This window comes from Balaenoptera borealis (genome assembly GCF_965194805.1).
Source record: "Balaenoptera borealis genome assembly, chromosome: 6".
In the NCBI taxonomy this organism is placed as follows: Eukaryota; Metazoa; Chordata; class Mammalia; order Artiodactyla; family Balaenopteridae; genus Balaenoptera; species Balaenoptera borealis.
In genome coordinates, this window is record NC_138863.1 from 28150361 (window position 1) to 28163059 (window position 12699).

The 12699-nt window shown below is 43.6% G+C and overlaps 1 protein-coding gene across 12 annotated transcripts in view; it reads left to right on the forward strand.

Moving 5' to 3' along the window:
* PLEKHM3 (pleckstrin homology domain containing M3) overlaps window positions 1-12699 on the forward strand; it is a 190999-nt gene that overhangs the window by 34684 nt on the left and 143616 nt on the right. For all 12 annotated transcript variants that reach the window (XM_082396364.1, XM_082396362.1, XM_082396361.1 and 9 more), the window contains one exon: window positions 10307-11242. In XM_082396364.1, coding sequence (XP_082252490.1) covers window positions 10307-11242 — 936 coding nt within the window. The remainder of the gene's footprint in view (window positions 1-10306; window positions 11243-12699) is intronic.

The window sequence follows — 12699 nt, forward strand, 5'->3', positions numbered from 1 at the left end:
GTTTAGAAGGAAGTAATAGAAACTCAGCTGAAAGTGGCATAAACAGTGAGGCCATTTATCATCTTATTTTTTCACGTATCTAACAGACAGCTATTGGACACTTAGTGAATATCAAACACTGTATGCAGTAAACACTTAAGGACACCTACCTCTGGTGGCCCCAGGGTCATCAAGATCCAGGCACTTTTCATCTTTTTCCTCTGCTATCCTCAGTATATTGGTAGTGTATCTTCTCTCCCTCATTTATGCAAGATGGCTACAGCAGTCCCAAGGATATATATCGGCCGCCAAAGTCAGGAAGGGAAAGCAGGGCACTTCCTCTGGGTCTCTTCCCAGAGGACCCCAAAAGCACCTCGTCTGCAGCCAGAACTGGGTTGCATGCCTTCCCCTAAAGCAATCTCTGGCAAAGGAAAATACGGTTACTGATTGGGTTACACAAATCATGATTCTTTTTGTGGGGCAGGGGAGAGGCCATCTCCACAACTGAACAAAATTAGGGTTCCGTTGGTAAATAAGGGGGAGACAGTTGATAGGCTGGAGGCACCTGACATGTTCTACTTCAGATAGGGCTGGGCTGAAGAGATTTCTAGTCCCTTCTGGCTCTAAGTTTCTATGATTCTGTGTTACCCAAAGATATAGCAATGGAATGCCACTTATCTTAAAATCTGGTGGCCTAAGTATGAGAGATTCTTTTATACTTAATTCGTATAGATTAATGAAACAGAATGAGAAGCTCACGATGGCCAAGACTGAGCATCATTTGAAAGTTGATGTTTGGAAATGTTTTCTGGGTCAAAAAGTTCTGTAAGCACTAGAAATTACCCTTGTCACAGAAGGCAGAAAACCTCTGAATTTAAGAGGTTGGGTCTGTGATCTCCTGGTCAGGTTCACACTTGAGAAGTGAAATTGACCAGGTCTGTGTTGACTTATGCACTATCACTGTTGCTCATAGCACAAAGAACTTAGATGGAAAAGGTCCCCAGCTGGTGTGTCTAGCTAATACATAGCTAGATATGTTATGGATCTCTTTCTTCTAGAGCCTGCACAGATATGTCTTTTCCTCTAGGTTAATGAAGGGAAAACAAATGGGATATTCTCTTTTACCCGTAAAGAAAGATCTCCAAAGTAACTCACAGAAGAGATATCACTTGAACCTAGTTCATTTCTACCAGAATAAGTTAACAAATATCTGTGAGCACTACTGTGGCCAGCACTGTGTGAGGGCTTATATACCATATTGAAAATGTACAAAACACAGCCCCTCTTTGGTTCCTGTAGCATCATTCTCTTCATGTTCTTTGCTATGGACATTTGTGGCAGTGTCATGATTGATGTGCATCCTGTTAATTTCACTTCCCTTATGCGCCTCTAATGAGAACAAAGACCTAAATTTGGTTAATTTCCCCCTAGTCTCTGGCTTAAACACAGTTGAATAATAACATGAAACAAATAGACTTGGAAAACTGTTTTGTTAACCAGAAATGTGAAGAAAAGAGACTTGATTGTGGTCTAGAATGTCAGAGAAGTCTTCATTGAGGAAAGGATGTTCCAGCTGAGCATTGAGGGTTGAGCACACAGCCGAGGTGGAGATGAACACAGGCTTTGTGTGGGGTGGTCAGAGGCTAAGCCAGAACAGGACTTCATTTTGGAGAGCGGTGGGCTGAGCTTATGGAGGACTTTCAAAGCCAGACAGAGAGAATTAACATGATATGTTTGGCAAGAAGCACTTGAAAATTTCTTGAGAGTCAAGATTAAAAGGATATTTTACAGAAAGTCTGGAAGCCGGCAGGGGCCAAGGGTAGTGGGGGGTGGGTTGCAGGGAATCTCCTTCCCTGTAGCTTTTGTGTCCATGTAAAGATTCATCAGTTAGAATGGTGCTCTTGGCCTCTCTCCCTCCCTTTGCACACTCCACCCCCGGGGAGGAGTAACTTACGGGCAACTTTAGGAGAGGAACCAGGCATGTGTAACTCAGCCGCTACAGGAAGCACTGATTCTGGTCCGCTCCTCTAGGCCTGCTCCACCACCCATCAGCCTTTCATGGATAGTCCCTGGGAGGGGAGCCTGTGCTGACCCAGTGCTGCGGGTGACTCACTGGTGAGTCTGTGGAATTCTGGGGTGCTACACGCCTAAGCTGTGTCCTCCAGCTGGCTCATGTTTTGATTTCTATACATCTGACTACCCTCTATCAATCTCAGTTGGTTTAGAACTTGGGTGAAAAAAAGTGAGGCTATTTATTGGGTCCCCTCAGGCCCTAACAGTACGTGGGGTGGATTGGTAGATGGAAAGAATTGAAGGGATGGAAATGAGAAGGCTCTGCAGTCATCATGATGTGAGGTGATGAGGACTCGAATTAGGGTGACTGGTAAAAGAGAAAAGTGGGACTTGTGAAGAGAGAAAGGAGGGCTGTCACTGGGCTATAAACTGTTGACAGGATCTGTCTGATTCACTTGGCATTTCCACGATTCTAGCTTAGTCCTTGGTGCATACATTTGACAAATACTTATAGAGCCAGCCACTGGGAATACGAAGTGAGAGAGACATTCAGGTCTCTGTCTTCAAGGAGCAGTTCTTTGAACGAAATAAAACAATGTTGTAAGATAGAGAGGGACTGAGGGGGGCCCTTTAACTGAGGTGCTGGGGGATGAAGGCCTCACTGAGAATGGCACCTTTGAGGTGAAAAGCTGAGGGAGTTGAATAAATCAGTGGAGCTGGGGGGAGATGTCCCAAACCTAGGATACAGCAGCTTCAGAGTCCTTGAGGCCAGAAAGTGCTCGGCTTGTTCAAAACCCATGAGAGGCTTTTGGCTGGAGCGAGAGAAGAAATGTGAGATGATGTGAGGGGAGGTCAGAGCAATAATCAGAGGCCAGATTGTGCGGAACAGAAAGTAGAGGCGTTAGAAGAATCTGGAATCTGAAGGAAGGAGACAGATTGAGCCATAGAAGATGTAGGTTCAAGTGAATAATTTTGAATAGACACAACAAACCTTAGAATATTAGAAGACAAGAGGAAAAGAGATCCATAGAGGGGTAATTTTCAGATGTTATAGAGGAAGAGATTCTGAAGAAGAGGGAAAGAATTAGGTACAGAGTGGAGGTGGAAGGGTTAGCTTTAACAAGGAGGCAAGAAGCTTCTTCTTTTGAGACCAGAAGCTAAAATAGGAAACATCTATTGAATACTTAAGATGTGTGAGGCATCGTTCTGAGAGTTAGTCATTTCTTCCTCACAATAGTACAATGAGGTAGGTGCTAATATAGCCCATTTTAAAGATGATAAAACTGAGACTTGGGTTGAGTAATTTGTCCAGGGTTACCCAGCCAGTAAGGTCAGAATTATGATTTAAACTTAGACCAGTTGGCTCTAGCACATGTGGTCTTAACCACTGTGCTCTGTCGTACTTGTATAGGATATTGGTTAGTGTAATGTTGAAGTGAAGCCAAGTATAGTATATGTAAAGGAGCTCCCTATGGTACACAAAGAGATGGTGGAATTTGCAGTTTGAAAAGACTAAAGAAGATGTGGAAAAATTGTTCTGGGATTGTGTTTGGGATCCATGAGATGAATAAAAGAATGAATTGTCAGGATTAAAGCTATAAAAGAAGTTGAGCAACATGAATCTATGTTTGACCGGTGCTCTGGTCTGAATATTTGTGTACCCCCCCAAAATTCATATGTTAAACTTCTGACCCCTGAAGCGATGGAATTAAGTGGAGGCTTTGGGGGTGCTCAGGTCATGAGGGTGGGGCCCTCATGAATGGGATTAGTCTCTTTTATAAAAGAGACCCTACAGAGTTCCCTAGGCCCTTCCACCATGTGAAGTTATAGCAAAAAGACGACCTTTTATCAACCAGGAAGCTTGATCTCACCAGTACCAAAGCTGGTACTTTGGTCTTGGACTTCCAGCCTCCAGAGCTGTGAGAAATAAATTTCTGTTGTTTACAAGGTACCCAGATTATGGTATTTTGTTATAGCAGTTGAAGTGAACTAACATACCTGTGTTAATACTTCTGTGTCTTCCTCGAGCATGCTGGTCTTAAATAGATGATGGTAACGATCCAGAGTTGGTGATTAAATCTGGGAAGTCTGAGCAAACAAGTTTTAACTATTGACTACAGAGTCTAGAGGAAGGAGTCCAGTGAAACAAGGAAGAGACTTTAAGGGGTGAGGTGGAAGGGCTTCATGTTTAAAGGTCCTTATAAGGATGAAGTGGAAGGTAGGTGAGGTGGAGGAGTGAGAAAAATGAAGGAGTACCTCATTGGAAGTTGGAAAGTACTTTGTGATGAAGAGGTCTAAGAGGTCTAGGCTGTTACTGTTGTGGAAGAGAGAATTAGGTCTCTGGAATCAAAGAGGGGAAGGACCTATGTTTATAAAGATCCTAAAACCAGATGGCAAATACATAACATGTATCTTTTCCCACCTCAGTGACATCATGGTGCTTTTTCCCCACTGAGTCTGGATGTGGCCTCAGCATCTTTCTCGGTACAGGGTTCCAGGCAGTCAGTAGCAGTCAGTGAAAGTTGCCTCCTGTCTCTGCGTCAGACAGTGCCAGAAGGGGCTGTTACTCCAAGGGTGCGTGGAGCTAAGAGCAGGCCAGTCAGTAAGAGGGGAAGCCCAGAAATTGGAGTTGAGGATTAGGGCTGAGACTTGAAGCCTAGAGGTTGTAACTAACCCCAGGGAAGCGTGCAGTCTTGGAGGAGTAAGTGGGGCTGGCCGGTGAGTAGACGGTTCTCAGGTTGTCTGTATCTGAGGGAGTCTAGTCACATTCTCCCATGCTCTAGGCTGTCATGTAGTGCTGGCAGCACCTGGGTCAGAGCTGTGAGGTGAGGTTGAACCAAGTGGCACTGTAGTCTGGGAGGTTGGGTATGGGATCTGGAAGTCAAGAGACAGTAGCAGTTGAGTACAGGTCATTGGCACTGGCCATTCATGAAGAAGAGCCAAATCATAGAATTGTCTTTGTTCTGAAGTGACGCTATGGTTCCTCCTTTATCATTGATCTGGAAGCCTCCTATTAGAGTCATTTGCCAAAACTGAATTGTAAGCACCTTGAGGATGTCTGTCATCTTTGGATCTCCAATAAAGCTTAGTGTTCTACTTTGCACATAGTTGGTACTCAGTAAATGTGTGTCAAATTGCTTTGCTCCCTTAGTTTTGAGCCCATGGGTAGTTGTAAGTCCTGTTTCCTAGGCTTTCAGATCTTAAAATCATCTATCCTTTTAGCTAACAATAGCCTAGATAACCTGTAGAGAAACTGAAAAGAAAGATGATGAAGGGCAAAGGAAATGTAATAAATCTGTTGAACTTCGAGAGGCAGTCCTTTTGGGCTTGTCTAGGACAGAATGTGGTTCTGTAGCATCATGGTACTCCATTCACTCTCTACTTCGGCTTCCTTTCACATTTATTCATCTTGTTGTAAGAACTTAAATGTTTCCTTTAAATTTGCCTAGATAATTTTGATTTGGAACACTGACACCACATAGGCTTTTGAGTTCTTTGAAAATGTTAAAACGTTGCTCTTTATCTTTGATTTTAAACTATTGTCTGATCTTTGAAGTCCTATTCTTATGTCCTTCATGGTGCTGACTCAGGCAGTTCAGACTTTCTTGGTAAATTAAATGTTTACCTAAATGTTTCATTTATTGTGATCTGGGACATGGTGGTTTTTAAAAAAAACAGAATTGCATAAAGTAACCCAAATGGAAGCACATTTTAATTACATATGCTAATATATGTGAACATGCCTAATTATTATTTATAATATTATTATTACACATGTATACTGTCTAAAGGCTTCCTATCAAACGCTCTAAAGTCTGGGCAGAAGGATTGTGGGTGCCGGGATGTGGAGGCAGAAACTTTTTTTAATCATTTCTTATTGATTTTCTGGGAATACTTTTATTATATAACTTAGTACATATTTGATGAGTGTGAAATAGTATCTGAAATATGAGTCATCAGGGTGGTGTAGCCATAGAGCCATGGGGCTTCAGAAGAGGACAGTTGTGTTCAACTAGAGGGGACAAAGAAAGGCTTCAGGAAAAGGTGAGATTTTATACTAGCTCTCACGTATGATGAAAACATGGGCAAGCAGAGATGCAGGGAAATCTAGGCAGGGAGGACAGTGAGAGAAAATGCCTGAGGTCGGGAGGGGCCAGTAGTGGAAGCCACAGCAAGTCCCCTGGCTGGAGTGTGGGGAGTGGAAGAGAGTGGCTGCAGTGTGAAAGGTCCCTGGGGAAATTCAACACGGAGGGGTCAGGCTAACATCCTCTGAACCTCCTAATCAATCTCCATATCCCTGCAAGTAGGACAACCACCTGTAACATATTCTTGCATAAAAAAAAAACCACAACAAAACTAACTGGATCTTGAGATCTAAATAGCAGATGAGGGACTTCCCTGGTGGCGCAGTGGTTGACTCTGCTCCCAATGCAGGGGGCCCGGGTTCGATCCCTGGTCAGAGGACTAGATCCCACATGCACGCTGCAACTAAGGGGCTGGCGAGCTGCAACTAAGGAGCCTGCCTGCCGCTACTAAGACTCGGTGCAACCAAATAAATAGATAAATATTAAAAAAAAATAATAGTAAAATAAGTAAATAGCAGTTGATGGAAAACCTGGGAAACAGGAGCATTTGACTGATACAGTGAGGATACACTCAGCCAAATCCAGAATGTGAGAAATTCTACAGGACAAAGGAATGAATTTCTTCAATAAATACATGGCATGAAAAAAAAAAAAAGGAGACAGAGGGAATTGTTATAGATTTAAAGAGGCTTAAAAGACCTACCAACCAAATCAAGGTGCGGACCTAAATCGAGCAAACCATCTGTATAAAGAAATTTTTTGAGAGAATCTGGGAAAATGAGATACAGACTGGGTATTAGATAAGGAATTATTCATGTTTTAGGTGTGAAACTGGTATATATATATATTCTTATCTGTTAGAGATACAGCCTGAAATATTTACAATAGAAATGATAAAATGTTTGCAGTTTGCTTTCAAGTATTCCAGCAAAAACAAACAAACAAACAAAAAACAATAAAAAGCAAGAGTTGGAGAGGAGTGGGAGAGAGGAAACAAGAATAGCGGAAACCTGATGACTTTTAAGCTAAGGGGTGAGCCCACAGGTGTCCATTTTACTCTTCTCCATGCCTTTGACTGTGTTTGAAATTTTCCATGAGAAAATGTGTTAAGGCCAGTCTAAGGAGTTTGGACTTTATTGTGTAGCACCAGGAAACTTGTGCAGGGCTTTGGGCTGATGAGGAGGGCATGGGAAAGGTTATGAGTGATCCAGAAAGGTTACCCCGGTAACTGAGTGTGACATGGCGGGGTGCGGGGGGAGGACTTGAAATGGGAGCCCATTTAAGATCTTGATTAAGATGGTGGCCTGAGAATGGGAACTTTTTTGAAAACAGAAAGAGGAAATAATGGCAAAAGAGGAACTCTTCGGTGGGTTGGCAGTACAGAAATGAATCAGGTTCATGAGGGGGAAAAATCCCCTCTTCCTCTTCAATCAGTAGCAATTTTTGTCCTTAAGTCACTGCGCTGGGTACTGTGGGACCAGGAGGAGAGGGAAAAGGGGTCTTTGTTGAGGAGGAACTGACCCAGGTCTTTGTAACTAGCCACAGTGGAAAGCAATGGGGGAGCAAAGAGTTCTCAAGTTCTTTTTGTTTATGTTTTTGTTTTTGCTTGCTCTTTTTCACAAGGGAATTACTCTCTTATGGTTTCAGTGTGAAATTTACGGACACAGTGATTCATTTTGATCACCTTTCTCTATTTTCACTGGGGAAACAGCGATAATCTTTGTCAGCTGTTCTACCTGAACCATTTATGATATTAATTAAGACAGAGATAATATTGTTCATTCGTGAAATGGAACACTTTAGAAGAATGTATGTGATGAAATGATATGGTCCGGGGAAACAAAAGTTGAACTATAGTAAATGAATGAAAGCTTAGATTTAAGTATATAACTTCTGATTTGTGAATAGCAAAAATATTCAAAATAAACTTCAGATTCAGTAGAAAGTAGCAGCTAGAGATTAAAGAGAAATGGTAGTTCTCCAGCCCTCTACAGTCAGATAATTAATACTTCACACACAACATATTAATAAGGTTTGATATAAACAGGCCCTCCAGAAAGGAATACATGCTGAGAATAGTTTCCTGATCACATCTGTTCTCTTCTTGTTCAAGAAATTACACTACAAACTGCAGCCTATAAGGATGGGCCATTTCCTATGATTAACACCCCTCTTTTCTATCTCAGTTTAACATACCTATTTAGAGAGGGCTGAGCCGAGGTGGGGAGAAAATATTGAAACACAGTGCGTTCTTTACCTTATTCTGCAGCAAGAAGGTGGGGGAACTTTTGAGACTCCGTGTCAGACTTCTATTCAGTCCACCCAAGCTGGCATCTGCCACCCTAGCTTATACAGTCGGAAAGGAGTGAGGTTTGCTTCTGGCTTGGGTCCAATTATAGTTAGAATTTCTAATTCGTGGAAGCTGTTGTAAAAAGCTCTCAGGGAGGAAAGAAAAGGAGAGGAAAATTCCTAGCTAAAAGCAAGAGAGATGGTTTTTATTTTATTCGGGGATGCATGCCTGAGCTGTTGGGTCACAGGAGGGATGGGGATGGAGGGACGCGAGGTTATGGGTCTTATTATGGAAAAGGTTGAACTGTCATCGGCACCTGATGGAAATGAGAGGAGGAGAGGCGGCATCAGTGTCTAACAGCACTGCCTCTCTTACTGCATTATCAGAAAAGAAAACGGAGAATAGGCATCCATTATCTCTCTCTGCAAAGGGATTAGTGTGGGTTGCAAGAAATTAATGGCTTTTGAATTACCACAGAAATACTAATGAATGTCAGGAGCAGAGATGTAAAGCAGGTAAACTGGCTTTTCTCTGCCGCATTTCTCTCATTTTCTCTTTTGGTTTGCTATTTTAAGATCTAGATCTGTGTTACTCTTTTTTTTTTTTTTTTCTCCAGCCAAGATCAGAAATCATACCCTTTGGGAATGTGATTTCTCTTCTTCAGGGAGTGACTCAATTAGTTTGTGACCGTCTCCGACGTGTGTCAGCAAAAAGATTGAGAAACATCTCAGAAATGAAAAGCTCTACTAGGGAGGAGAGCTCCCTCATTTTCATGCCTGATGAAAGTATCAGGACATCTCCCAAGTGACAGTCCCCTTTTATTAAAGTATGAAATTTGTATCTGTTGCAGCTAATCATTGATTAAAGATGGCATGACCAGATGAACTTGTGAAACACAGGGGAAGAGAAGGGAAGGGAATTATACCTATTATATGCTGGACATTATAGTAGAAGCTTTATTTCTGTTCTAATTCAACAAGTACTTACTAAGTACCTACTGTGTACCAGGCATTACACTATGTGCTGTGATACAAGGATGACAGGACAGGCCTTGCCCCTGTCCTCAGTGGAGCTTACAGACCAGTAGCGAAGACACACTTCTTTAAAAATTGTAAATTATTTTTATAATTTAAAAATTATAAACTGTATTATAATACAGCCTGATGAGAGCCCATTAGAGAGGAATAATATAGTAAGGATCCCTGATACTGACCCGGGGATGTGTCTGTGCAGGCGAGGGAGTGGGGTTGGGAGAGTCAGGACAAACTCCCTTTCTGGAAGAGAGGATGGCTGAGTGAAGGGTAAGTGTGTCCCAGCTGGTGGAAGTGGTGGGAAAGGGGCATTGCAAGCCGAGGGAACAGCGTAAGCCGGCTCAGAGATGAGAGGAACTGCTATCCAAGCAGAGATCTAAGAAGTGAGTAGTCGAGGTACGGCTGGAGAACTGGTTATGAGCCAGAAGGCTCATGGCCTGGCCTTGAAGACTGATGGGGGCATCTGAGAAACAGGAGTTTGTGAGAAGTGCAGTGCACTTCATGCTCTGGTCTTTCCATTGGCCCTTCCTGGCTTTACCTACCTAAAGAAAGATGAGTATTAGCAGGGAGTTAGGTCAGGTGGCAGGAGGAACATTCTGTCTCTCGTATTTGGTACTCTGTAGAACGTTATCTAAAAAACAAGAAATCCTGGCAAAGCGCAGTTGTTTCATGGGCCCACATGGCATGGTCCCAGTCATTCGGTGTTTCTGTTTTCCGAACAGACTTCTGCATGTCACGTTGACCATGAACCCCCAACACCCCCCCTCCCCAGTACTTACTCTTGAGCCAGAAGCATGTCAACCCCTGATCTGTTTGGTTTCTGGCACCCACCTTTTCATCTCATTCAGTTCATTCAAATTAATGGATTAATATGTTGCTTCTTTTTATTTTTTTTCCTTTCTTTCTAGAACACAAGCAGGCATTCCCAAACATTCTGAAAAAGGGTTACCTGGAGATTCGGAAGGACCATGACAGTTACTGGCAAAGCTGTTATGCAGAACTGTCCCCCTACAGCTTATACTTCTACAGCCTCGACAGCAGTGGGAATCAAAACCTCTACGCCACGTACCAGCTGTCACACTTCCAGAGCATATCTGTTCTGGGCAACCTCGAGGCCAGGCTGGTGGATACTGTTCTGTATGACAACACTCAGCTGCAGCTGAAGGCAGAGTCGCCATGGGAGGCTTTGGACTGGGGGCAGAAGCTTTGGGAAGGTGTGCACGCCGCCGCGCCTGCTTACGGGGGACGGCCAGGGGAGCTGGCTGACTCACCGGGGCTCGGTCATCATGTCGACTGTGCACAGAATCGTTGCTTGCAGAAGAAGTCCAGCGAGCTGCTCATGCCATCCCCTGTCTTGGATAGCCCCAAAGAGTACCAAAACATCCTCAAATCGGGGACGCTGTACAGGCTGACCATCCAAAACAACTGGAAGGCATTTACGTTTGTCCTGAGCAGGGCCTACCTGATGGCTTTTCAGCCCGGCAAGCTGGACGAGGATCCCCTGCTGAGCTACAATGTGGATGTGTGTCTGGCCGTCCAGATGGACACCCTGGATGACTGTGACTCTTGCTTTCAAGTCATTTTCCCCCAAGATGTCCTCCGCCTCCGTGCTGAGACCCGGCAGAGGGCCCAGGAGTGGATGGAGGCTCTGAAAACAGCTGCCGATGCGGCAAGGAGTTCAGAACAAAACCTGCAGGTCACGCTGAGGACCAAAGCCAAGGATCAGATGGGTGGGCATGAACTCAGGAAGAACAAACGCCAGTCTGTGACCACCAGCTTCCTCAGCATCCTGACGACTTTGTCTTTGGAACGAGGACTCACTGCTCAGAGTTTCAAATGTGCAGGTATGAAACAAATTTTCAGCCTAAAGCTCATTAAAGAACAATCCTGAATCCCACAATTGGAATTCCCTTCAAAAATCCCCTCAAGAGACCAGTCCTAGCTAGCTACCTCTTGTTTAAAAGGCATCTCTCCTTTAAGGAGTTTGCTATATTAAACCATCTGTCCGTCTTCATGCCATGCTGGTGAAGTAAGTAGAAGCAGCTCTGATCTACCCACTGAATCAGAATGACTTGGCTGAAGCATACCAGGCTAGAATTTAGGCTTCCTGAGTCTGCTGTGATGACATTTCCTCTGCCTTCTTAAATAAAGGTCACTGGGAACGTGGATGTCACAGATTGTCTCCTAAGAGACATTCAAGCCCAAAGCTGACTACTAGCACTCCTTAGGCGAGGAAAATGTCTGTAGTCAGTAACTGTCATTGATCATGACCTTGTCAAACCCTGTTAAGGTAGAATCCAGAAAGTCAGCCTTGACAGAAAACCTGGAGGTGTCTCAGAGCAGGGCTAAGATGATTCAGCAGATGACCTCTGAGTCACGATGGGCCGGTGCCTCATCCTGGGGAAGCCTGAGGCTACTGGAACTGCTGTGGAGGGTGAGACACAAGGTGGAGGCCAAGGCAGTCATCTGTTAGTTCTTAAAACCCTGTTACTGCTTCTCTCCCCTACTCACCATTCCTCTCACCTTCCCCCAGACAGTAAACCAGAAAGAAGACAACCCGCACTAAACCAAGTCTATATATCTCCTGTAAATGAAATCAAGTTATTTCAGTAAACCCCACAGTTTGTCACAAGAAATTTACCATGAAGGTAGCTTTAATTGGAAACCTGATTTGGAAAATTTCAATTCAAGTGTATCAGATTTAAGTATGTTGTTTAGAAATGAACAGGAAACGCGCCACCAGTCAAGACCAAATTTTCAATTTCGTGCTTGTTCCTGCATTGAAAAGCCAAATAGTGGTGGCACAGTGAAACTTTGAATTTAAGTTAGTTATGATGATCATCTTTACTAGTGAAAAATAATTTACCCAAAGGGGAGATTAAGTAAATCATCCCTGCCTTGTCTGGAGGGCCTCGGTAACTGGGAAGCAGACACTTGCAGGGTGGGATGGGAGAGACCGGCAACCCCGAGCCGATAAAGAAGCCGTACTAGTGAGGGCCGTATGTGTGCAGGCATGAGTGACCTTGTGTTAAGTCAGCCACCTACTTTTGGAAAATGCTTTTGAACTAAGGAGATGCTGGCTTTAGCACAGTTTTTAGAAATTATTGACATTTCAGTGTCTTATTATACTAGTGCATATATTATATTTCAAAGTTCAGCCATTCAACAATCATTTATAAGTGCTTACTCTGTGGACACGCTGGAATTATGGTACACTCCTGTGGCTTCAGACTGCTGAGAGCGGCAACAAATCTGCTTTCTTATTGGAATCAGGGAGAACAGCTCAGCTTAATTTTCAAGG